This window comes from Geotrypetes seraphini, chromosome 1 (assembly GCF_902459505.1).
Source record: "Geotrypetes seraphini chromosome 1, aGeoSer1.1, whole genome shotgun sequence".
NCBI classification, from domain to species: Eukaryota; Metazoa; Chordata; class Amphibia; order Gymnophiona; family Dermophiidae; genus Geotrypetes; species Geotrypetes seraphini.
Genome location: NC_047084.1, coordinates 336,354,238 through 336,381,888, shown reverse-complemented (window position 1 = coordinate 336,381,888; position 27,651 = coordinate 336,354,238). Strand labels below are relative to the sequence as shown.

The 27,651-nt window shown below is 42.6% G+C and overlaps 1 protein-coding gene across 2 annotated transcripts in view; it reads left to right on the top strand.

Moving 5' to 3' along the window:
• LOC117367053 (E3 ISG15--protein ligase HERC5-like) overlaps positions 1–27,651 on the top strand; it is a 194,553-nt gene that overhangs the window by 61,122 nt on the left and 105,780 nt on the right. For both annotated transcript variants that reach the window (XM_033959271.1, XM_033959279.1), the window contains exons 14-16: positions 15,611–15,730; positions 20,246–20,338; positions 20,440–20,547. In XM_033959271.1, coding sequence (XP_033815162.1) covers positions 15,611–15,730; positions 20,246–20,338; positions 20,440–20,547 — 321 coding nt within the window. The remainder of the gene's footprint in view (positions 1–15,610; positions 15,731–20,245; positions 20,339–20,439; positions 20,548–27,651) is intronic.

Below are 27,651 nucleotides of genomic sequence, written 5' to 3'. Positions count from 1 at the left end.
GATCCCACTGTCAAAACAATTCAGTGCTTACAGTATAAAAGGGTGCTGGCGCCTCTCCTCCTCTCAGCCCTCCCTCCCAACCTCTTTGGTTCTTTGCTGCTATGTGCAACATCTCTAACTTGCTACTCGCGCTGGCCTCGGATCACCCTCTCAAGTCACTTCCTGGTTCCTGTGCAATTTATGCTTTGTCCTTGTGACTGGGTACATCCCATCACAGGTAGCCCGAGCCCGTGGAAAGGAAAAGAGGGTGCTTAAGGAGAGATCATCTTTTAGCCATGGGAGCATAACAACATAACAATTTGTTCGTCGTATAAGGCAGATTATCGCAAACTGTGCCGTGGCACACCAGTGCGCCTCCTGAGATTTCAGGAGTGCCATGGCACACTGGTGAGGAAGAGAGTCGTCCACGCCGGTTGACTGCCTACAGGACGTGCCTCTTGTGGCGAGAGGCACATCCTGTAGGCAGTCAGCCAGTGCAGATGACTCCCCTCTAGCCGGTGTCTCTCCTCCTCTCCCTGCACCCCTCGGATCCCTCCACCGAAGCGGGTTGCGGACAGATGGGCCTCCGTGCATGCGCGGACGTTGATGTAATGACATCACACATGCACATAACATCATCATGCCAATGTCCACGCACTCCTGGGTGCCTTCCGGCCGGGGCATTGGCTTTAGTGTGCCGCCAGTTAGAAAGTTTGCGAGACACTGTTATAAGGAAACAACCCTATTGTTTAGTCCTAGAAAAGGGGGAGGGGGACAGGACCTACAAAAGGTGGCTGGGAAGTCCCTTTAAGCCCAGAAAAGGGGAATAGTTCAGCTGATCCAGGGTCTCACCATAACTATAAAGGGGGTTGGGAATCAAGACTCCCTATGCTAGGGACTCGGTTAGGGCATAGCCTAAACCCCCCCCCCCCATAAGCCAGAGTGACCAGAAGAACCAGAATGACAAGAATTCACAGCAGACATTTTGAGAGTAGAGCCAACATGAGCAAGACCAACTGGCGATCACTAGGAACTATAAGGTGGTTTTGGGGGAGGGGGGCTACCCATTGCATTCCATTTTGTATGTGCTTAATGTGATTGCAAGTAATGCAGTTGTGATCTTGCATAATGGTTTATAGAGTGCTCCAAATGCTTTTGATAACAAATGTTTAGCAGGAATTTGTCTGTACATTTGAGATGATCAACATTCTAGGAATTAGCCTCTGTGGAGATGACATCAGTTGTCACGCCAAATGTGGCGCAATCTTAGCCATCATAAAAGCACTAAGGCTTTTAGTTTCAGTTTTCATTAGCTGAGGTCCCTGCGTTCAGATGCTATTTTGCTAGGAGATAAAATATGAGGGTCTTTTTACATGTACATGTGTTTTTCCAGTGCGCAAAGCCTAGAAAATGGCCAACTTTCCCATTTTCCTAATTAATGGCCACGCAGTAATCTTACCATTGAAGTGCAGCAATCACAAGGGAAAAAGCGATATTGGATCTGGTCCTCACAAATGGAGAGAGTATCTCTAATGTTCGAGTGGGTGCTCACCTGGGAAGTAGCGATCATCAAACGGTTTGGTTTGATATAACGGCTAAAGTGGAGAGCGGCCGCACGATACTTAAAGTCCTAGATTTCAAACGTACGGACTTTAATGCTATGGGAGAGTACCTGAAGAAAGAGCTGTTAGGATGGGAGGACATAAGAGAAGTGGAAAGACAGTGGTCTAAGCTGAAAGGAGCGATAAAAATGGCTACGGACCTTTATGTGAAGAAAATCAATAAAAACAAGAGAAAAAGGAAGCCGATATGGTTCTCCAACCTAGTGGCTGAGAAAATAAAGGCGAAAGAGTTGGCGTTCGTGAAATATAAAAAAAAAACAAGAAGAGGAGAGCAGAAAGGACTACAGGGTGAAACTGAAAGAAGCCAAGAGAGAGATACGTCTGGCGAAAGCACAGGCGGAAGAACAAATGGCTAAAAATGTAAAAAAAGGGAGACAAAATTTTTTTCAGATATATTAGTGAAAGGAGGAAGATGAAAAATGGAATTGCTAGGCTAAAAGATGCTGGGAACCAATATGTGGAAAGTGATGAGGAGAAAGCGAATGTGCTAAACAAATACTTCTGTTCTGTGTTAGAGAATGACACGGGGAGCGATCCCCGCAGCGAACCGCTGCGTGGCTGCGGTTTGGCTGCGGGTTATGGTGACCTCATTAGCAAATCGCCGCAGACGCGGGGACAAATCCTTTCACCGCCCGCAAAAACGGTGAATAGATTTGTCCCCGCAGGCCAATGTCCCCCCTTCTAGGAACCGCTATTTACCTGTGTTTCACCTGCACGTTGCCGCATTGACTCCGCCCCCCAATATACTGGCTCCTCATTTGTCAGATCAACCCTTCCTGCCAATAGAACCCGCCCCCCCCGACGATCGCCGGCAGGAAGGTGCTCAGCCCTTCATGCCGACAGAACCAGCCCTCCCCAACGATCGCGGCAGGAGGGTACCCATCCCCTCCTGCCTACCCCAACCCCCCCCCAACGGCCCTCCCGACGATCGCAGCAGGAGGATATCCAACCCCTCCTGCCAGCTCCCCAATAGCCCCCCTATGATCACTGGTAGGAGGGTGCCCAACCCCTCCTGCCGGCCCCCCCAACGGCCCCCTATATCGCCAATAGGAGGGTGCCCAACCCCTCCTGCCGGACCCTCCCCCAACAAACCCCGCCATCCCGAAACACCACCCTTAGTCTTACTTTCCAAGTTGGACCGGACAGCTCCTCGCTCGTCTGGCCAGCAGGCCTGCCTCCGTCCAAATGAGGCGGGCCCGCCCCTCCCCTCCCCTGCCTAACCCACAGGATCCTAGGGCCTGATTGGCCCAAGCACCTAAGGCCCCTCCTATAGCGGGAGTGGCTTTAGGTGCCTAGACCAATCAGGCCCTAGGATCCTGTGGGTTGGGCAGGGTAGGGGCGGGCCCGCCTCATTTGGACGGAGGCAAGCCTGCTGGCCATACGTGTGAGGAGCCGTCCGGTCCAACTTGGAAAGTAAGACTAAGGGGGTTCCGGGGTGGGAGGGTTCGTTGGGGGGGGGGGGGGGTCCAGCAGGAGGGGTTGGGTACCCTCCTGCCGGCGATCTTAGGGGAGGCCATTGGGAGGACCGGCAGGAGGGGTTGGGTACCCTTCTGCTGCGATTGTCGGGAGGGCCGTTGGGGGGGGTCTACAAGAGGGGTTGGGTGCCCTCCTGCCGTGATCGCTGGGGGGAGGGGAGACTTGCAGCCGTAGCCGCGGTCACTATGCTAATCACGATTAGCATAGTGACCGCGATTAGGTACACGATTTGCCGCGATTAGGTACAGCGGCCGCGTCTACTTACCATGTAGGCTAACATTGTAAGCATTAAAAGTACATGTCGTGTTTGTTTTTGTATAGTTATTAACTAATATTTAACTAAGTTTTAAAGTTTTAAAGAATGTTTCCTTTATACGTAAATAAAGAAAAGTATTTAAAATCGTACCCGTTTGAGGCTTTTATATATGCAGCGGTGACGGTGACGGGGCGGTGAATGGGGTTGCAGTGGCGGTGACGGGGCGGTGAATGGGGTGGCAGTGGCGGTGACGGGGCGGTGAAGGGAATGGCGGTGACGGGGCGGTGCAGAGGATGGTGAGACGGGGACGGGGCGGTGACGGGGACCAATTTTTTCACCGTGTCATTCTCTATTCTGTGTTCACAGAAGAAAATCCTGGAGAAGGACCGAGATTGTCTAGCAAAGTTACACGAGAAAATGGAGTAGATTCTGCGCCGTTCACGGAGGAGGGTGTTGATGAGCAACTTGAAAAACTGAAGGTGGACTAAGCGATGGGACCAGACGGGATCCATCCCAGGATACTAAGGGAGCTCAGAGAGGTTCTGGCGAGTCCTATTAAAGACTTGTTCAACAAATCTCTGGAGACGGGAGTGATTCCTGGGGATTGGAGGAGAGCGGATGTGGTCCCTATTCATAAAAGTGGTCACAGGGATAAAGCAGGAAACTACAGGCCGGTGAGCCTCACTTCAGTTGTTGGAAAAATAATGGAAGTTTTGCTGAAAGAAAGGATAGTGTACTTCCTTGAATCTAATGGGTTACAGGATCCGAGGCAACATGGCTTTACAAAAGGTAAATCGTGCCAAACGAACCTGATTGAATTTTTTGATTGGGTGACCAGAGAGCTGGATCGAGGACATATGCTAGATGTAATTTACTTAGATTTCAGCAAAGCCTTTGATACAGTTCCTCATAGGAGGCTGTTGAACAAACTTGAAGGGCTGAAGTTAGGACCCAAAGTGGTGAACTGGGTCAGAAACTGGCTGTTAAACAGACGCCAGAGGGTGGTGGTTAATGGAAGTCGCTCGAAGGAAGGAAAGGTGAGTAGTGGAGTCCCTCAGGGATCAGTGCTGGGGCCAATCCTGTTCAATATGTTTGTGAGTGACATTGCTGAAGGGTTAGAAGGAAAAGTGTGCCTTTTTGCAGATGATACCAAGATTTGTAACAGAGTAGACACCGAAGAGGGAGTGGAAAATATGAAAAAGGATCTGCAAAAGTTAGAGGAATGGTCTAATGCCTGGCAACTAAAATTCAATGCAAAGAAATGCAGAGTAATGCATTTGGGGATTAATAATAGGAAGGAACCGTATATGCTGGGAGGAGAGAAGCTGATATGCACGGACGGGGAGAGGGACCTTGGGGTGATAGTGTCCGAAGATCTAAAGGTGAAAAAACAGTGTGACAAGGCAGTGGCTGCTGCCAGAAGGATGCTGGGCTGTATAAAGAGAGGCGTAGTCAGTAGAAGGAAGAAGGTGTTGATGACCCTGTACAGGTCTTTGGTAAGGCCCCACTTGGAGTATTGTGTTCAATTTTGGAGACCGTATCTGGCGAAGGACGTAAGAAGACTTGAGGCGGTCCAGAGGAGGGCGACGAAAATGATAGGAGGCTTGCACCAGAAGACGTATGAGGAGAGACTGGAAGCCCTGAATATGTATACCCCAGAGGAAAGGAGAGACAGGAGAGATATGATTCAGACGTTCAAATACTTGAAGGGTATTAACGTAGAACAAAATCTTTTTCAGAGAAAGGAAAATGGTAAAACCAGAGGACATAATTTGAGGTTGAGGGGTGGTAGATTCAAAGGCAATGTTAGGAAATTCTACTTTACGGAGAGGGTGGTGGATGCCAGGAAGGCGCTCCGGAGAGAGGTGGTGGAGAGTAAAACTGTGACTGAGTTCAAAGAAGCGTGGGATGAACACAAAGGATCTAGAATCAGAAAATAAGATTAATTATTGAACTAAGGCCAGTACTGGGCAGACTTGCATGGTCTGTGTCTGTATATGGCCGTTTGGTGGAGGATGGGCTGGGGAGGGCTTCAATGGCTGGGAGGGTGTAGATGGGCTAGAGTAAGTCTTAACAGAGATTTCGGCAGTTGGAACCCAAGCACAGTACAGGGTAAAGCTTTGGATTCTTGCCTAGAAATAGCTAAGAAGAAAAATTAAAAAAATTTAAATTGAATCAGGTTGGGTAGACTGGATGGACCATTCGGGTCTTTATCTGCCGTCATCTACTATGTTGCTACTGCATAAGCCTTCACTGACACCTATTTTATAGGTGGTAAGGGCCCACATGCTAATGTAACCAAGGTTATAAAAAATATTTCTGTAGCTTTAAGTGGCTAGTATTCTAAACTGCCAAGGAGAGCAGTTGAGTTTGGGTAGGTTTTCTCTGTAGACAGCTGTGTGTTGGAAGTTGTCTGTGTTTTTAAAGGTAAATTTTGAATTTATTGAAGAACAGTAATAATTTAGATTTGGTTAGAAGACAGTATCCTGTTTGGAGTAATTTGTGTTGTAATAATAGTATTTCTGAAACATTTATTCAATGTTTGGGGGTTTTTTCCCCAAGTTTTAACATTGGTGACATGCACCTTGTGTTTTGGGGTTATAAGAGGTTTATTGAAATATTAGTTAATTGTGGGTGGGTATAGTTTAGGGCTATCTCAATTATCTATTCTTTTATATAGTTAGTTTAAAGTGGAATCTTGGAGAATAGTTAGGGTTTTCCTATATATATATGATTTGTTAATAGATAGAGTAGTAGGGATCAACAAGAACTGCAATCAAACGCAAGAAAGAAAGAAGAAGAGAAAAATAAACACCTGTTTGCCTGAAGTCATCTGTCCTGGACCGGTGTGTGATTGGACATTAGAAAAAAAAAATTTATCCTGAGCTACAGTTGTGGTAACTGTAATATATTGTTAATTTTAAATGCATATTAAATTTATTTGAAATATTTGAGTGAAAGAAATTTTTTATGCAGTTTTGGCTATTTCCTGAGTAACTGGAAACTGCCTAGGTTACACTAATTTGTTTATTTAAAAAATTCTATACCGTTTAAATCTAAACAGTTTAATAATTTACATACATAATTCTATAAAACAAATAAGATCAGACAAAACATGAACAAATAATCCTCAGAAAATCAACTCTGAAAAAATGAAAGCCTAAAAGGCTTATACAAAGAATCGTATGAAAATTCTTCAACAAGCAGCAATCGTAAAGAATCATTTATCTAGAAAAAGGCATTTACAAATAACTGTGCGTATTACACGGTCCAGTCACATTATTATGACCACCACCTACTTCTGACATCAGGGATGCAAAGCCAATGCAGACTTTGTGGGTATATAAGATGGAATGTCAGCAAGTTACTAGTATAGCAACTGTGGCTGTCATGAGGAAAAGTGCGATTTATCACATTGAAAAAGGCATGATCGTCGTCTTCTGGGTCAAGGGTGGCAGCATTTCGGAAACGATGGAGTTTGTGAACTGTTCACGGGCTGCTGTGGTTAAAATGTAGCTTGAGTGGATAAATGGAACCTTTTTGATGACCCAATGTGGTAACTGTGGGGGCAGCTTTACCAAATGTGGAGCCTTTTGTAAAATATTAATAGGGATGTCATGTGGGAGCAGCAACTTTAGAAGCGTATTCATGCAGAAAGAGTGGCATCACTTTGCATTTTCACCTTTTTAATTGTTATCAAATACTGGGGAGGAACTGATGTTGGCGCTTATGGCGGTAGCATGACTCCCTAGCTCTCAGCACCCTCAAAATCTACATGCTATTAGTTTTTTCATGTGTAGTAGGACTTGCACAGTTTTTTGGCTACGTGCATTCTAAGAGCCTATTGATGTGAGAGGTGAATGCAGGTCGATTGGCATGCTACTGTGGAGCAACTCGCCATCCAAATGAACCAGGGGGCTTCAAGATGTGTGTCTAAAATGACTGTAGTGAGCCGTGTTGCGAATGGGGCTACGGAGCAGACGGATGGTGACTGCACCAATGCTCAAGAGGGTTCATCACAAAAAATTGCTGCAATTTTCACAAGACTACCTACATTGGACATGCACTGACTGATTGATAGAGGGTTGCCTTCTCCAATGAGTCACGTTTTTGAGCTCCAAACCGCTGAGAATAGACACCCAGCAGCCATTGTTGGACATACTCAAGCTGGTAGCAGCAGCGTTATGGTCTGGGGAATGTTTTCTTGGTATGGTATGGGTCCCTTGATATTTCTGGAAGATACTCTCAACCGATATGGGTATCTCTCCATCCTTGCTGATCAAGTACACCCGAACATGTTGACGATCTTTCCAATGGCCGATGGGATCTTTCAGTAAGACAATTCGATGTCATACTGCCAGAATTGTTTGCAAGTGGTTTGCAGAGCATGTCCAAGACTTCCAACTACTTCCCTAGACCTTAACCCAGTCGAGCACATTTGGAATCACCTCGATCAGCATGTTTGACTACTGGATTCACCACCATGCACATATCAGCAACTGTTGGATGTACTCCAGATACCTCTAATAATCATCCAGCATCTTATTGAGTCACTCACACGGTGTATGGCTGCCATCCATGCTGCCAGAGGCAATTATTCTGGATATTAGCAGGTGGTCATAATAATGTGACTTGACCATGTATTTTAAAAGAGCCGGACTCTGAGATGAACTCCATATTCAGTTGGAACATTCCCATCTGGTATTGGGTAGACCCCAAGATAATCTAACCAAGTATATCATTGCATGTTTCTGTGATTTCAAATTGAAGGAGAGGGCCTGAGAAGATTCAATGGTATACGTACACAATAGAAATTTATCTGGATTTGGTGTCTACCCCATTGTGCTGACATTCAGAGCTTATGTTCAAATCTGTTTTATTAACACAAAAAGAGAACCATCAGAATCCAAAATATACAGTCAACAAGGCATAACAGTGCAAAGAAACACAACCCACCCAATCCCGCCCCAACAAAGCAGAGCCCCTTCCCCCCCTAACACACATACATGAGAACAGTAGAGAAGGCGACCCAGAGGTCTGTTAACACTCAAGGGGTCTGGACACTTGTGGCCCCTGGATTATCCTCAAAAAAAGGGGGATCCTAAAAAAAAAAGATTGCAGTATCTGGTGCTGAGCTAAAGTGCAATATCTCACGGACTTCCTAAGGAATAGAATTCAAAATGAGACTACGCCCTCGCAGGGAGAGAGAATTCAGATAAGCATCCCAAATGATCAAAAAGTGACCTTGTCTGCGTGGGAGGACCACCATCTCACGGGCCTCCCAAAAAGCCAAAGTATGCACCAAAGATCGCCATTCCCAAAAGGACAGCGGTTCAGGTACAGTCCAAGATTGCAGGATACATTTACAAGCAAGGAGACACACCTTATGACACCACAGGGGACCCCCCCTTAGGCAAACCTCTGAAAGCTCCCTGGAAATCCAAGTACAATTGCTCCACCGTGCCCGAGAGGGTACAAAGGAAAAGGCGTTGGGTAAAAGTAATTATAGTCCTCCAAAAGGAGCATTTAGTCCAACAATCTCAAAAAGAATGAGCAAAAGTATTAGGTTCCTGTCCGCACTTCAAAAAGGGGAGGGAACACCCCCAATTTTATGTAACTGCACTTGGGTATAATAACACTCCCAAAATACCGCTCCTGTGATCAACCGAGGTAACCCACTCACGGCACCCAGAATATTCCACCGACTAAGGTCTCTATGAAGCTCCTGTCCCCACCTAGCCTGCAGCCTCAAAGTCTTTAGGACATGCAAACTGACTTAGGGCCATATGCAGCGCTGATACTGATATGTGAGAGCCCGCCACCTCTGTAAAAAACAAAAACAAAACCCAAAAGACTCTTCCCAACAGGTTGCACAATCAACTCCGGGAAGAGAAGAAATGTAATTCTTAGTCGGACAATAGGCAAAAGTATCCCCCCAGCAGTGGCCACGCTGATCACCAAAGTCATGAAGAGGTCTGAGACGGCCCTCTGGAGTCAGCAGATGTTCCACGGTGTGGATCCCATGTCGAGCCCAATCTAAGAAAGCAGGATTATCTCTCCCCGGGAGAAAAGCCAAATTCCCTCTCAGAGATATCTGATTAGTCATCCTGGGGTCCCCACCTAACTTACAGATGAAACTCCCCCACACTGCCCTCATAGATTTTAAGAAGAACACTTGACCGGAACACATGTGGAATGTCCTTAGTAGGCAAATGTAAAAGACTAAGAAGAGTGAGGGGCGTAGAAAGCTAATTCAAATGGTAAAGGGGAATATTGATCCTCTTCCTGGAGCAAGTCCTTCAGGTGGCGCAGCAAGCAGGCGTCATTGTAAAGTCCAAAATTGGGGACATTCAGAGCTTAAACCTCTTATGCTGCTTTTGCGGGAGGTTGGGATCCAGTACAAGTGGCAACTCCCCTTTGCTTTAACTCTTTATAAAGAGGGGAAAGTACATTGTATTAGATCCTAAAGATGAGGCTTGGAATCTGAATAACCTTCTGTTCTCTGTAAAAAAAAAAAAAAAAAAAAAGTTTCATCTGTGTTGTTTCGGAGGCCTCAGTGGTAGTGGCCATCTAATGGCAAAGGATGGCTTCAGCAACAATACTCGGACAATCATGCGAACCAGGGAGCCAGCCTGCTCAGTTTTCTCTTTAAGTTATAATTTTTCATCTTCCTTTAGGCTAAGTTCAGATATTCCCTGCATAGTCACTGTTGAACTATGGACACGTCCTTGCTATGAGACCTTGCTCTGATGGTACATTAATTGGTAAGATTTTATCTCTTGAGAGGTAAATTGATGTGCAACTGTCTTACAGCCAGACAAGCTTGATTGGGGTGGACATGGAGATAGAAAAAATGTCAACTGGACAGGAGACCTTTCAAAGACAGGATCCCCCCCCCCTCCCCCAAGAACAAAGCTGAAGCAAGACACTGGAATGGAAAATAAAATATTCAGACAATAAAAATAGAAAAAATAATTTTATTATGAATTTTTTTAAATGAAAAATGTCAGCCATTGGAAATGCCCAAAACAAAAATATGGGGGGAAAAAAACATCACCCTATGTTGCCGGAGAAAATATTATAAATCCGAAAACAGCAAAACCCCATCAACTCTATTGAACTTATACTTTATACAGTGTCTCTCAAACTGTGTGCCATGGCACAGTGGTGTGCCATGAGAAATTGCAGAATTTTACTTTATTTTTAAAAAATTCCCTTTATAAGTATGCACTAGACTAGATGACATGTAAGTCGCATATACAAGAGTCCTGTCAATGTTATGAGCATCTGCATATGTAAGGATACAACTGCCCAGGAAAGCATCATTCTTTGACGTGATTGGTCCTTGAAAACTTAACAGCAAGTAATTTTAGTTTTATTTTTTATGCAGTAATTAGTTTTATTTTTATTTTTTATGCAGTAATTATCCTAACTTGAGCAGCAAAGCAATCAAGGCTTTGTTACCTTTTGGATCTTCCTATTTTTGCGAACTTTGATTTTCAGCTCTGACAGAAATTAAATCGGGGAAAAAAAAGAGAACTGCAAATGGTGGAAGATGAAATGCATGTTTGTTGACTATTGACAATTCACTAAGCACCTAAAATTAGTCACTTGCTGTTTATTCAAACAATTGTTCAATTCTAAGTCTTTTTTGGATCTTTTTTACAGTGATCTCCTATCATGGATCACCATACAGTCTTGTATATCCTTATTTGTGTGGACCTTCTGACTGCAACCGGGCACCACGCCGCCACAGTTGCTAAACTCTCCGTCAGTCCAAACTTTATTAATTTTTTATTCATTGTTTTTTAACTTTTTATTTATATGTATAAAATCTTCATTGCTTTTTAATCATCATATTATATTAATCTTATTAATCCTATTGAAAAGAGGAACCTCACTTATCTTAAGAGTGATCAGTTATCTTTAACCTCTCCCGACATGCATGTTTCAATGTTAGAAACTTTTCTTCAGGGTCGAGGCAACTAGAAAAACAAGCAAACATTAAGCTAAGATATTAACCTTCTGATCCTTAAGGACTCTTAACAGCAACACCTCAACAAAATTTGATCTCAAACTAAATTAAGAAGATAAAATAACTCGGCATGAACGCCAGTGCTTACCGTTTGAAGGAGCAATTCAGTCTAATTCCTTAGCCGCGGGTTGAACAAGTGTCATTAAATGCAGCTGGCCCGACGCACACCACCGCGCACGTGTGACGTCATTAGGCGTGTCATGCGGGGCTCAGCTTCAAAAGAAAAGCAAGCACATTTTTTTCTTCAAGAAAGAAGCCCAGGGAGCTGGTACACTAAAAAAGTTCTCACAATATGGATAACCATTCTATTTCTTCATTTAACCCCGCAGGTACCAGGGATTTAAGTCTAAAAATCCATTGTTGTTCCTTAATGGCTAACGCTTTCTGCAGTCAGAAGGTCCACACAAATAAGGATATACAAGACTGTATGGTGATCCATGATAGGAGATCACTGTAAAAAAGATCCAAAAAAGACTTAGAATTGTTGACTATTGAGACACATTTTGAGTTAATTATGCTCAAAAACAAGCGCATCAGTTGCATTGATTAGCAATTCTTTTCTATTTACTTTAGTTCCACTGTTGTTTCAATTACCCATACACAACATAAAGAACTTTAAATAAATAACTCTCAAATTTAATTCCGCAAAGAAGCAAATCTTACCTGCCAGCAGTTCAGCAACATCGCTTACAAAAATGTTAAAAAAACAGGCTCAAGAATTGAATCTTGAGGTACACCACTGGTAACATCCCTTTCCTCAAAAAGATCTCCGTTGATCACTACCCTCTGTTGCCTTCCACTCAACCAGTTCCTGACCCTGTCTGTCACTTTGGGGCCCATCTCGAGGACGCCCAATTTATTTATTAAGACACCTGTGTAGAACACTGGCAGGGGGGCCCAGTGTACTTATGTGCCTAGGGGCCCTCGACGAATTAATCCTGACCTGTTAACATGTACTAAGAAAGAGATGACTAGATTTAGATTAATTCAGAATATGGTGCAAGATTGATCTATAATTTGAAGAAGTATGATCATGTGACACCATTTTATCGCGAGTTACATTGGCTCCCGATGGAGGCTTGTGTATTTAAGTTGGGTTGTCTTTGCTGTAAGGTTATGAATGGCACTGCTCCTATCTATATGACTAATAGATTTCTTATAGCATCTTACAAATACAGTAGAAGATCTCATGCCCTGTTCGTTTTCGTTTCAAGGTTGTAAAAGTAAGAAATTCTTGGATCATACATTAGCATTTCAGGGAGCTTCCTACGACAAAGAATTTCAACCGTGTTACGTAGAGCTTGTTCTTACAAACACTTTAGAACTCTTTTCTCAAAGTATTTGGCCAAATAGTTCTAGGTGTCTTTTATGTTGTTTTATTATTAATTTTTTGTTAACCATGTTGAACTTCTGGTTATGTAGTCTATAAGCACAATGTTATGCTATGTAATTTCATTTAATAATTTAGAAGCCATCCAGGGCACAATTAAGATATCTGGAGCTAGACCTGTTTTAACAAAAAAATAAGTGCCTAAAAGGTGCCCAAATTTGACCAGATGACTACTGGAGGAATGAAGGCAGAACCCCACCCTCTAGTGGTCACTGATCCCCTTTCACCCTCCAAGATATGAATGTAACGGTATATTCCTGCCTGTATGACAGCTTCAGATGTTATGGTCAGTCCTACTAGAGGAGAAAGCAGGTTCCTGGAGTAGCCTACTGGGCAGTGTAGTCAACCATAGAGATGGGGGACTCAGGCCCATATCACATTCTAACTACTACACATAGTGAATTTGTGAGTCTTCTAAAATCTGCCCTAATCCCACTATACCTACATATAGGTGATACCTGCAGGCATAAGGGTATTGTTGGAGTGAACAGTTGGGTTTACTAGATTTTGGGTAGGTTTTGCAGGGCTCACCTTATACTATTAAGGGGTTATGAAGAGATGTATATCTGCGCCTTTTTATGTAAAATTTACTGCATTGTCCTAAGGTGCCTCACTATTCTTCTGGGATGTCTGTGTGACCAGTCTACTAAAACTGCTAGCCCCTTAGGTATCTGGCCAATCGGAGTCTTAAGGTCTCTCCCAGTGCATCCCAAGATGCACTGGGTATAGAAAAGACTGGTGACATCTAGATATCAGCGATATTCAGTGCCAGTATATGGGTAGGTCTCGGAGCAGCTTAGGACAACAAAAGCTGCATATCACCAGTATTCAGATAAGCTATGGGTCCACTCAGGCTGCTTCTCTATCCCCTAGGCTACTCCTTCACTTATAAGATCAAGAAGGAAATGCTTAAGTTTGTGTCTGTGTAGTTGGCTAGCAGCTCTGAAGCTGAGAGTCGGGGTCAGGAGAAACTAACAAAAACTAGCCAAGGAAACAAGTAGGCAGTCGGTCCACAAGTTCCAGAGCTAAGTTTTGCCTTCATAGTAGCAACTGTGTACAGTATATGAGACGTCGTTGAAAAGTTCTCAGTCCAACCAAGTAGAGAATGATGTGGAGCTTAAAACTTACAGGTTATTCCTTTAAAAAAATAAAATAAAATAAAAAAAAATATATATATATATATATATCTTTATTCATTTTTGAAACCAAAAACAAGTGCAAACATATTATACAATCATATTACACTATAATAGCACCTAAATTCAATAAAAATTGTAATCTATGACAAAAAAATATTTCACCCCCCCATCTTCATATTCAAAAATTGCACTCAAATTAAAGATTAAAAATACTTTCCAGCTCCCCCCCCTCCCATCCACTTACCCTGGACGAGCATAATCAAGGGGCAAACCCAATAATCACGCTGCAATATTTTGTCAATGGCTCCCAAATATCCAGAAATTTCTTATAATGTCCCTCTTGTATAGCAATTATACGTTCCATTTTAAAGACATGACACAGAGACTCCCACCAAAAGGTATAGTTTAATCAATCCCAGTTTTTTCAATTCCTTAAAATAAGCTGTATGGCAACCCCTGTCATAATAAAGAGAAGTTTGTAATTGTGATATGATATTTGACTTTTAGCTCTCATAAAAGTGCCAAATAGCACAGTGTCATATGTTAGTGCTACTCGATATTCCAGTATTTTGTTCACCTGATCCCAAATGGCTCTCCAAAATTGAAGTATCAAGGGACAACAAAATAATAAATGATCTAATGTCCCAGGTTCAAGATGACAATGCCAACACCTAGGCTTGGAACTATCTAATTTTCTATAATCTAACCGGAGTTCAAAATGCTCTATGTAACAAGAAAAAAAGAAAGAAAGAAACTTATAGGCTATTCCACACTTTTCTTGACACTTTTTCTTTCAATGATATGAAATGAAAAGTGTCAAAACGTGTGGAATAGCCTGTAAGTTTCATGGCTCCACATCATTCTCTACTTGGTTGGACTGAGAACTTTTCAGCGGCCCCTCGTAAATAGCAGCAGTGTATATGTAGTGTGAGGGAGAGAGAGGATTTAGACCAGGGCTCTCCAAAGTCTATCCTTGAGGGCCGAATCCAGTCGGGTTTTCAGGATTTCCCCAATGAATATGTATTGAAAGCAGTGCATGCACATAGATCTCATGCATTTTCATTAGGGAAATCCTGAAAACCCGACTGGATTTGGCCCTCAAGGAGGGACTTTGGAGACCCCTGATTTAGACCAGTGGTTCCCAACCCTGTCCTGGAGGACCACCAGGCCAATCGGGTTTTCAGGGTAGCCCTAATGAATATGCATGGAGCAGATTTGCATGCTGTCACTTCCACTATATGCAAATTTCTCTCATGCGTATTCATTAGGGTTAACCTGAAAACCCGATTGGCCTGGGTGGTCCTCCAGGACAGGGTTGGGAACCTGATTTAGACCATACCTAATGCATTCTTGCTAACACCAGTTTGGTTTTATAGTTCCTGAAGCAGCCCAATTAGGGCAAAACATAGCTAAGTCGGGCTTTGTGTTTTACCCTTCCTGCAACTGTTGTTAATTAAATGTGTTTAGATCAACTTCTGTGGCAAATAAATATTTGTTTCTTGCAGAACTGGGCAAAACCAGAATGTTTCCAAGGCTGAACTGAAGTGTAAAATCAGAAAACATGGGTGAAATTAGTGCTGACTTATTCCCTTTCTGTGCTGATGTTGCTGAATCCACAATTTCTCTTGTACTAATTACTGCAAGAGCAAATGAAACTGAGTGTATATATATTTTTTTGTCTTTTTTTTTTTTTTTTAAATAAATACAATGTAGGTAAATTCCAATGCAGAATTCAAGATAGAAGACAGAAACTTCTGCCTCGATGAACTGGAAGCAGTTTTATCTTCATGGCCTTTCGGCATGCTGACATTTCTGTGCTACAGACAAATGGTGGTATGTCTCTGTTAAATTTATTGGGAATTTTTACATTGTTTTTAAATACAGTAGAATCTGTTATCCAGCACCCATGGAGATTGGTGGATATAGGATAACTGTTTTTCTGGTTATTGTATTTTCACGCATATAACGCGCGCGTTATACACGATTTTACAAACCGTGCATAACCATGTGCGTTATACGCGTGAGCGCGTTTTACAACATTTTTTTTTTTTACATGGTTCCCCCCCCCCCCCCCCCCGACGTCCGATTCACACCGCAGGACCACTCGCACCCCCACCCCGAAGGACCGCTCGCATGCACCTGCACCCCCACCCCGAAGGACTGCTCGCACCCCCACAGCCTCCCGACCCCCCCCCATCATGTAGAAGCTCCTACCGTTGCCCTGCTGCTTCCTCTTCCGGCGGTCCCGGCCCTTCTGTGAGCCCTGTGTCTGCTCTGCTTCCTCTTCCGGCGGTCCCGCCCTTTCTCTGCCCCCCACAGCATCCTCTAAGCACCCCCCCTCCCCCCTGGGATGGAACAAAGAGTAGCAGTCTCCTAACGAAGAGCTAAAGCCAGGCTGTGGGCTTTGGGAGACAATGAATCAAGATATAGACCCCAAATCATCTGAAACTTTTTCCAATGATGAAAAGTGGCGTGGACCCCTCGGATCTCCTATAGGAACAATTTGTGTAGTTTACTTCATTCCCAATAAGTGGGTGAATCAGGGGAGACCAAATGTTGCATTATGCAATGGCGACCCGCTAAGAGACAAAACAACAAAAGAACCAAAGGTCCAACTTCGTCTGCAGTGAAAAAACAGACCAGAGAAAACAAACCAAAACTGCAGACTTGTACACGGTGCAGGCAAATTTTATTTTGACAAATAAATCTTAACTAAAAACCTTTTACCAGACAGGGGACCCAACACGGTCCATGGACCCCTGATGAAGGTTGTCCGAAACACGGACCGTGTTGGGTCCCCTGTCTGGTAAAAGGTTTTTAGTTAAGATTTATTTGTCAAAATAAAATTTGCCTGCACCGTGTACAAGTCTGCAGTTTTGGTTTGTTTTCTCTGACCCACTAAGAGAGCCTTGCAAATAAATTATTTCCACTGCTGAAGTGCACTAAATAGTGTATCTTATCCAACAAAAATAACTGAGGTTGCAACCCAAGGGGCTGATGAAGCAGGGCGGATAAGAATTTTGCCACCCTACCCCAAAAACTTCTAATAAGAGAGCACCTGCAGAATGAATGGTAGAAATTATTATGAAACTAAATGTAAGAACGTATTGAAAAAACTGTTTAGATAATGTAGGATCATTCATACCACATTAACACAAAACACTTATTAACATCACACCATCAAAATAAGAAATTATAAAACAACGGAGAAAAATAAACCTCAAGTGTGAGAGGCCGGGACTACACAAGTACCCGAGTCTACTCACATCATCACTGGTTTATAAAAAAACTCCGTGTACATTTAAATCAATACTTTTCATTCATACTCAATAATTTCTTAAGAGTTTTCAAAGATTTTTTTCAAAAGTGTTTCAGAGTAGTATATAAAGACATATTCATGGCATGAACCAGATCCCAAACTAATAACAAACAGCACGAGGGCTACAGCTCAACTAAACAGGTGTATGCAATTGTTGAGGCATGGAAATTTGGAACACAAGAATGAGAACAAACAACAACTCATCTGAAAAAACGGAGTGTCCCAATCGATTCTCAGTCTTTTATCCCGACAGAAAAGTCTTTCTGTTTCGCCTGAAAGGCTACTTCAGGGGAGAAATCCAATGTCCAAAAATCTCCTGCTTCTTCCAACGCCACAATTGTAAAGCTGGCTCCTCTCAAGATAGTACTGCAGTAATGTCAACTCAGTACTATCTTGAGAGGAGCCAGCTTTACAATTGTGGCGTTGGAAGAAGCAGGAGATTTTTGGACATTGGATTTCTCCCCTGAAGTAGCCTTTCAGGCGAAACAGAAAGACTTTTCTGTCGGGATAAAAGACTGAGAATCGATTGGGACACTCCGTTTTTTCAGATGAGTTGTTGTTTGTTCTCATTCTTGTGTTCCAAATTTCCATGCCTCAACAATTGCATACACCTGTTTAGTTGAGCTGTAGCCCTCGTGCTGTTTGTTATTAGTTTGGGATCTGGTTCATGCCATGAATATGTCTTTATATACTACTCTGAAACACTTTTGAAAAAAATCTTTGAAAACTCTTAAGAAATTATTGAGTATGAATGAAAAGTATTGATTTAAATGTACACGGAGTTTTTTTATAAACCAGTGATGATGTGAGTAGACTCGGGTACTTGTGTAGTCCCGGCCTCTCACACTTGAGGTTTATTTTTCTCCGTTGTTTTATAATTTCTTATTTTGATGGTGTGATGTTAATAAGTGTTTTGTGTTAATGTGGTATGAATGATCCTACATTATCTAAACAGTTTTTTCAATACGTTCTTACATTTAGTTTGATATATACGATTGAATTCCCATATATATTTGGAGAAATTATTATGACCCACTTTACACATTGTGCTGTATCAAAATGAACCACCTGGAACAGCTGAGATTGGGCAAAATAAGCTCTATGTATCACTCTATACTGACATTCTTAGAAATTAGCCCCTGAGATCACCCATGTCCCATTAATCTAGGTCCACTACCAAATCCAGCTCCCAATTAGCAGCAGCTCACGAAGCCGTTGGGGCGCTTCTGAGATCGTGATAACCTCTCCCTGAAAAGCCTGAAAAAATGTAGAAAGTCGCTTCCCCAGTCCCGAACCCAAGCTGTTTGGTGCTAGAGAGCCAACATAGTGCTTGAGTTGATAATAGGCAAATTGATCTCCCCACTCTGGGGCAGTAAGTTTCTGAATCACATTACAAGGCAATAATGCATGATCCTGATCCAGAAAATCCGCCAGAATACTATAGCCACATAAAGCCCAATGATGAAACACCCTATTTTCCCTACCTGACAAAAACTCCCCATTCCCCAGTATAGGCAACTGATCAGACACCATCGAATTAGCACCCCAATATTTCAGCAACACCCGCCACCCCACTCTCAACGGGCTCAGAATCAAACTAGAGCAACACTCAGAGGGAAGTTGCTTAGAAGTGGCATGTAACAAATATCGAGAATGCCAAGGTGCAAAAAGAGCTCACTCATACTCATGCCAACCATAGACCAAAGTCTCTTCCAACCAGTCATGAATATGACGAATAAGACATGCCAAGTTATATAATTGAAGGTTCAAAGGTTCAGCAGCCCCAAACTTTCGTCTCTTTACCCCCCTAAAGCCACTCTGACTTCATTCTCGCTTTCTTCCCCTGCCAACAGAAAGAGGAAATCATTCTTTGAAATTGAAGAAAATCCCATTTTCTTAAGAAAAGAGAGTATTTTCAGAACATACAACCATTGAGGGAAAAGGGTCATTTTAACCAGTTGAACGTGCCCCAAGAGAGAGATAGGCAATGAAGACTAATTCTGCAACCATTCCCTAGAAGAAGTCATCAACCAGGAGATATTAAGAGTATATAGGTGTGAGACAGAGGGAGAAAGGAGGATCCCCAGATAGCTGAACAATCCTTCTGCTCACCTCAATGGGAAGACTGGTTAGTATTTTTCTCAACCTGAATTGTCTGGGCTCAAGAATTTGGTGGATCAAGATAGAGAAATACTGTAGCATTTCATTTAGGGCCCAAACTGTGAGGCAGAATAGGTAGTGAGGGTATCTGCCAGTTTAGGAAAGTATGGCAAATGAGGTACAATATCTGGATCAGATTTTCAGCTTTTTCCTGGTGGTCCAGCAGGGTGTGCTAGAGACAGGAGAGAAACACCTCCCTCCCCCTCCACCCCCCATGATTGGCTGATTGGCTCAGGCGCTGATAGGAAAGTAAAATTTGACACTCAGACCCTCCTCCCTCCCATGCAAATTAAAATAAAAAGAACAAACCACAAATTGAAGATAGTCAGGAGAAATGCCCACTCTCTCCTGCCGTGTCGTACAATCACCTAACACTGCTAACACACCCCCCTCACACACACAGCGGGAGAGATGCCCACTCTCTCCCGCCGTCGCCTTACTCCCCTCCCCTCCCGACAAACCCCCCATGCTCCTGACTGAACACACACATACCCCGCAGCGGGAGAGATGCCCACTCTCTCCTGTTGTTGCCCGACCCCCCCCCCACCTCACCCTACCTTATTTAGGAAGTCCGGCCGGAGGGCGCCTGCTTGCTCCGTCTAGCAGAACCGCCTCTTACAAAATGGCTGTCCTTTCCCTTCCCGGTACATCCTGAGGCTCTGATTGACCCAGGTTGCTTAAGGCCCCTCCCATTTTCACTTAATATTTTGATTTTTCTCTATTTAATTATATGACAACTGATAACAGGAGTTTGGTAGATGATGCCCTTACAAGACCAAGAACAAGATGCAAGCTTCTAGGCTTGCTATTTTTCTGTTAGTGATGACTGATGCTATAATTGTTACATTTGGTCTTTTCCTTTTTTGCAGGTCACTCTACAAAAGTTGAGTCCGTACCCTTGTATTTTTACACAGGAGACTAAATATATTCTGCACTATGCAGAATGCTTTTGGATATCCTCTGTAAGTACAGCTGAATGTGATGGCAGTTTGGTTGAAAACTGTTAGAAAGCTTTACACTGCATGTCATTTAGTTGTTACGTTTCTTTCTTTGGTTGGGACAGGAAGCAGCTCTGCCACACTCCCTGCAGGTGAGACGGGCACAGCTGGTAGCTGACACATGGTGTCACCTGAAGCTGACAGAAGCCCATGTTTATCAGAGAAGGCTGAAGGTAATAAAACATTGGTGTTTTCCTATTTTGCTAATGTCGGTGCCAAAATTAATGGGGAGGTTTTTAAGAAATATGTTCTACACCATAGAGATCTGTCTGTCTTCTTCCTGGTTATTTCTCTTACTTTTCTGTATGGTAATGATAATCTCTTAAACCAGAACTTCCTAATCTTATCCTGCAGACCTGAAAGCCAATTTAAGCTTTCAGGATATGTAAATATGGGGATGGTGTGGGGACGGTACAAATATGTCAGGGATGGGGTGTGGATGGAAAGTAATTGACCAGGATGGTTGAGGATGGAGACCAGAATATGCACACACTTCTAGTCTCCAACATATGCAAATTTGATCTCCTGCATATTCAATATGGCTATCCTGAAAACCTCTAGACTGTGAAAAAAGACAAACTGACTCTGTAAATTAACACTACCCAGGAGGAGGACCCGCTGTGCAAAAATTTAGCTCAGAGAAATAAAACTCTGAAGAGGGAGAGGTAACCCCCTCTTAGGGAAAGAGTTTATCTTCCAATCATTGCTTCATAAATGTTCAATAACTGTGTGAGTCTCTTAATCAGCTGCAATGTGCAGTTAAAACTTTCAAAACAAATAAAGTTTTTGCATTCAGGTTAACACTGGAAACTCTATATTCATTTGGTTGATAATCAAAAGTACTTATCAGGGTCCCGACGCGGCCTGAAAACCTGGCAGAATGTGTTATCCCCAAGACAGGTTTGGGAAATCCTGTCTTAAACCATTGTTCTTGTACAATCCCGCTCTATTCCTGGACAAGTGATTATGCATCTCCAGTCACTAGACAGCTTATAGGAAGCCGCATTTACACAACTTTTTAGACCCTCCTCTCTTACCTCAGGACTGCCTACAGACATTCATTTTGTAGAAAAGCAGATAGTCACCTATAAAGGACACAGACAAAAGGGAAGGGCACAGGGAAACTACCCGCAAAATCAGTTTAATCAGCTCATAACATGAAATATCACAATAATCGTAAGCAATGGAAACGAACAGGTTATAAAACAGTACAAACCTGAAAAACTGTGCCATAGAGAGACACAGCCTGCACTAACAGGAGGGGGCACTACAACTAGGGACCCCCAAGGTAAAGTGCAAAACATATTTGGATGGAATTCTTGGAAAAGCTGGATAGGAAACCTGAAATTCAGCTTACCTGTACTGATCAAGGCAGACAATCGAATCAGCAACTCCCAGGGCAGGTTCCAGGAATAGAGCGTGGATTTACAAGAAAGAAGATTAGCAGAGATAAGAACCTATTTTTTTCATCCTTGTACAATCTCACTCTGTTCCTGGACAAGTGGGACGTATCAGAGCAGTCCCTTAGTCAAGGTGGGACTGATGAGCCTGCTGCCAAAGCGGAGGAACCAAAAAGTAGCATCCTGTTTGGCTGCCAGATTGATCCTGTAAAAAACTTGGACCGTTTAGCAGCCCTACTAATCGCCTTCAAAGAGTTTGCAGATGATTATGCCCAAGAAGAGGAAATGCCTCTAATAGAATGAGCCTTCCTGGAAGGAGGGGGGAGAGAGATGCCAGACTGCAGAGAGGAGGAGAGAGATGTTAGACCTCGGAAAGAGGGAGGGAGGGAAGGAGAGAGAGATGCCAGACCATGGGAGAGAAGAGAGAGATTCCAGGCTATGGGAAGGAGAGGAGAAAGATGCCAGACCATATGAGGGGGGAAGGGGGAAGACAGAGTTGTCCGACCATGGGAGAGGAATGAGAGAGTGCACAGGGATGAAGGGAAAACAGAGGGAGGAGAAGGTGCACAGCAATGGGTGCGGCAGGGAAGAGATAAGACGAAATGCTTCTTATGGATAGAAGGGAATAGGGGAGAAGAAAGAAGGAGGAGATGGTACACATGGATAGATGGGAAGGGAAGACATGGAAAAGTAGCTAGATTTTGAGAAGAAAGCAGAAAAATGGAAGATAGTTGAATGTTAAAATTTAATGCTAAAGATGGATGTATAGAACAAAACACAAAACAAACCCTCTCATCAATACTGGGCAAGTTTATCTACTATTTAACATATAACTATATAACATTTAAAGGCTTTTAAATATTTAAATGTGCTTATAAGCTCTTCAGCAAGGTGCCACAACAGCGGTACAATGTCGCTGGAAAGGTGCTTGAATTTTAATCATGACACATTGCATGGAGCAAGAATACTTGCTTCTACTGGAGTGGCAAATGTTATAGCTCTACAAAAGTTGTTTAACAGTAGACCACTTATCTGAAAAGGTCAGTTCACGGCTCCAACACAGTCTGTGTTTCGCTACGCTACATCAGGAAGCCGGAAGGTCTACACACTTGATGTTGAAAAAGTGTGTAGACCAAAGGACTCGGGCACTGCACACTGCAAATAAAATCAATATAAAAAGCTCATCCTTCCGGCTTCCTGATGTAGCGTAGCGAAACACAGACTGTGTTGGAGCCATGAACTGACCTTTTCAGATAAGTGGTCTACTGTTAAACAACTTTTGTAGAGCCATAACAGTTTGTTGTATCCCAACTGCATGCCATTTGTGGTTGTGTGTACCAATTTGGAGTGCTTTATGGTCAAGACATTATGTAGGTCTTGCAGCCATACACTCGCAGGAGACTTTTGACCCTGCCACATTCCTTCCCACTGTATTCATGCTTGTTGGAGCAGGTTCTGTAAATAGACTGCATCAGTATTTTCCCGCAGAACTTTTCAGAAAGGGTGTCACAGTATTAAAATCAAGTATAAATTGTTGCTTCCCCCCCCCCCCGAGTAAGATATCTTCAATGTCTCCTCCCCTCCATCTGACCTTTATCACTTTGAGAACAAAAAATTGGGTCTCTTCAATATAGTGTGGTTAAATTTATGCCAATGATCAACTATTAGAGCTGATTGAACGTTTCTACTAGCACAACTTCTGTGTTCTATTATCCTGGTTTTCACCATTCTCTTGATCTTCCCTATATACCACTTTCCACATGGGCAAATAATGGCATAAATAACAGAACTTGTGTTGCAGTCAGTATAATCACGTAACACAATATTCCTTTGTGTTGCTGGATATTTATAACTTGACAGACATACTATTTTTGCAAACCATGCATGAACTGCAAAATATATGTCCAGTAAACACATCTTTGCTTCTGGTCTCTGGTAAGGTGGAGGGTACCAATATCTCTAAGATTCTTTGATCTTGAATATGCAATGACTGGTGATACCCCTCGGAAGCAATCATGTGTTTCAAGTACAGTCAAACCTTGGTTTGCGAGTAACGCGGTTTGCGAGTATTTTGAAAGACAAGCAAAACCTTTGAGCAAATCATGCCTCGTAAACCAAGTGTTGACTCGATTTGCGAGCCCCCATCCCTGACAACCGGCATCACCCACCAACCCAAATCCTTACCACGATCTGGCACCTGCACGCAGCACCAACCCACAGGACCTGCCGATGCCGGAAGATCCTGCCTCTAGCCACTGATCTCTGCTGGGCTGGGCCTGAGCATCTGTGAATGCTCAAGGCTCGGAGAGAGCAGGAGCCAGAAGGCCTTGAGCATGCACAGATGCTCAAAGCCCAGCAGAGATCAGCGGCAAGATACAGGATCTTCTGGCACTGGCACGTCCTGTGGGTTGGTACTGCATGCCGGTGCCAGATTGTGGTAAGGGTTTGGGCGGGCGATGCCAGTTCTCGGGGGGGGGGGGGGGGGGAATGCCATTTCCCGGGAGTGGGGTGGAAGCACACCAGTGGCCTCGGGGGTCAGGGGTTCTTTTTGGATTGTGATGTGGTGGGGTGGAAGCTAGCAGTGCCTGTGGCCGCATGGGGGGTCTGTGGAACAAATCAAACGAGCTTCCCTTACTTTCTATGGGGAATCTCGCTTTAATGTACGAGCACTTTGGTTTATGAGCATGCTTCTGGAATGAATTATGCTCGCAAACCAAGGTTCCACTGTATATGTAAAAGATTATACTCCATATGTGGTACAGTTTATATGTGTCGAGTTAGCATCTGGGTTGGTGAATGGAACAGCTATATATATAAAATATACTTGACTTATAAAATATACGTGAAATAGGACACTAGTGTTAAGTGAACAGCAATTAAAATAAATTAATAAAAATGTGTAAACAGTATAAGTATATTTTACAAGCTCAGCCACACAATATAGGTATGTGCGACACACAAATGGAAGAAATAAAATAAAAATAACTTAAATTATAAATTAACTTTTATATAAAAATATATATGTAAATTAATTTTTATATGAAACTTTTATATGAAACTTATATATATATATATTTGTTTTACATATATAGTTTCATATAAAAATTAATTTTTACATATATATTTTTATATAAAAATTAATTTTGTTCACACACTATTATCCATAATATTTATTTTTATTTTATTTCTTCCATTTGTGTGTCGCACATACCTATATTGTGTGGCTGAGCTTGTAAAATATACTTATACTGTTTACACATTTTTATTAATTTATTTTAATTGCTATTCACTTAACACTAGTGTCCTATTTCAAGTATATTTTATAAGTCACATTCTTTAATATCATGGACTCCCTTATTTGTATGCATTTTTATTTATTTTTTTCATGTTTTATATACCTTTAGTGCAATTTTGAGAAGTATGTGAGTTTTATTTGAGGGATACGGGAAAACAGGGTCTTCATCAGGGAACACCTAGGATGTAAACAGGGAACACCTGGATTGGCCTCCGCGTGTGCGGGTCACCGAACTGGATGGACCAATGGTCTGATTCGGTGGAGGCATTTCTTATGTTCTTATGTTAACTGAGTCCAATATGCTGTTATGTCATCATTTCATTTATCCATGAATTTGACAAAGCTTCTCTTGAATGCGTATTATAGCAGCGTTGGCACATTCATGTTGGATGACCATATGATGTAAGATGTTTTAATACCAAGATGAGGTTTGTTTGGTAGAATACCAGCTGCGAATGTTTAGTTTTTTTTTAATGATAAACGGGTATGTTTATAACTGTCAGTGTACGATAATTAAGCTTATGGTAGTAATAGCGCCTTTCTATATGTTTTATTATCATCATCTATTTGAATTTGATAAAAACCCATTTTGAGTATGTTTTGAAGCAGCGTGTACACAGTCACATTGTTAATATCAATATGGTCTCGTAAGCAGCAAGTATTGTATGGATGAGCTTTTTGCTTGGTAGAATACCACTGTGAGCAGTGACGTTTTTAATCAAGATATACAACAGGTATGTTTTTTTTTTAAATTTCAGTGCATGAGGATTAAGCTTATGGCGATCTTGGCACCTTTTTACATGTTTTATTGTGATTGTAGTCATAACTTGTGTATGATAAGCTTTATGATGCATTACATCAGTGGTGGTTTTTTTCACATTCATACAATATAGCATGAGTGTTCGCTTTTTAATGATATTTCATTGGTAATTTTTTTTAACATAGGCACCTATTTGTGTTGGCATCACACATCTGATATACCTTATTTATATTGTTTTATTATTCCCCCCCCTTTTTTACAAGACCGTGAAAGTGGATTTAAGCGCAGGCCAGCGTCCTGAATGCTTTGTGCTGCTACCGACTAGAGTTGACGGGGACAGAAATCCCACCCATCCCCGCCCGTATCCTCTCCGTCCCCACCCATCCCCGCAAGGCATTACCTCCATCCCCACCTGTCCCCATAAAAAGCAGCAATTACTTCTGGCAGGATCATCAATTCCGCAGTTTTCTTTTGTGTTTGCGCTGCTGTTTTCCTTGTGGAATCTCTTTGGTGGAACCCTTTTTTTGTTTTCTGTTCAGGTAATTAACTTATAAACCCCCTCTTTTACTAAGGCTGACGTGTCCATTATATTATATGGATGAACCCTGCTTCCAAAGCCTTCCATCCCCGTGGGGGTCCCTTTGGGAGTCCCGTGGGCCAGAGGGGGGTCTCCGTGGGAGTCCCGTGGGTTAGGGGGGATTCCCATGGGACCCCCGCGGGATTCCTGCGATTCCCGTGCAGACCTCTGCTACCAACACTCGTAGAGTTCCTGCTTTCAGCGCCACCAGTCTGTGCTAAAAACTGCTTCCGCAGTTTTGTAAAAGGTGGGTATATGCGGTAAGCATTTGTCGCTGGCCTAGAACCGTTGTTTTAGAAGAGTGACTTAATGCTGCTATTTTTTAGTTAATGCTTCTTTGGTTAACTATGTTACTTCCGGAGTATATGTGGTAAAATGACTTTACATTTATAGGATGGCCCATGTGCAGTTTTAATTAATTTGATATTTTTCTAAGATAAATAATTTAATATTGTGTTGACTGCTATAATGTATATGCTGGATCTCAATTGGTAATACAATTATAGATTGAAATAATGCCATAGTGTTCATGCTGACCTGGTTGCCAGGTGTGACATTTGCGATCTATTTAGGGCTCCTTTTACGAAGGTGCACTAGCGTTTTTAGTGCACGCACATGATTAGCACACACTATAGCGCGCACTAGCTGAACAACTACTGCCTGCTTAAAAGGAGGCGGTAGCGGCCAGCGTGCGGGGCATTTTAGCGCGCGATAAAACCGCTAGCGGACCTTTGTAAAAGGAGCACTTAGTTTTTGCAGTTGTTTTTTGTTTTATTATGATATGATCCAGAGACACTGTATAAAACTAACATTGGCTAGAAATTGTTTAAGGTATGTTATTGATATATATTTTTAATTAGATGAGAGGTTTAAATGAGGTTATTCACCAAAATTTTAGAACTAACGGTTGTTCTATTTCCTGCTGTTTCTCTGTCTACTCTTTTTCTAGCTGGAGATATTACATTTTGTATTAGAACAATAAGAATAGCCTTACTGGATCAGACCAATAGTCCATCCAGCCCAGTAGCCCGTTCTCAGGGTGGCCAATCCAAGGTGTAGCAATATTCCATGCTACTGATACAGGGCAAGCAGTGGCTTCCCCCATGTCTCTTTCAATAACAGACTATGGACTTTTCCTCCAGAAACTTGTCCAAACCTTTCTTAAAACCAGCTACGCTATCCACTCTTACCACATCCTTTGGCAACGTGTTCCAGAGCTTAACTATTCTCCGAGTGAAAAAAAAT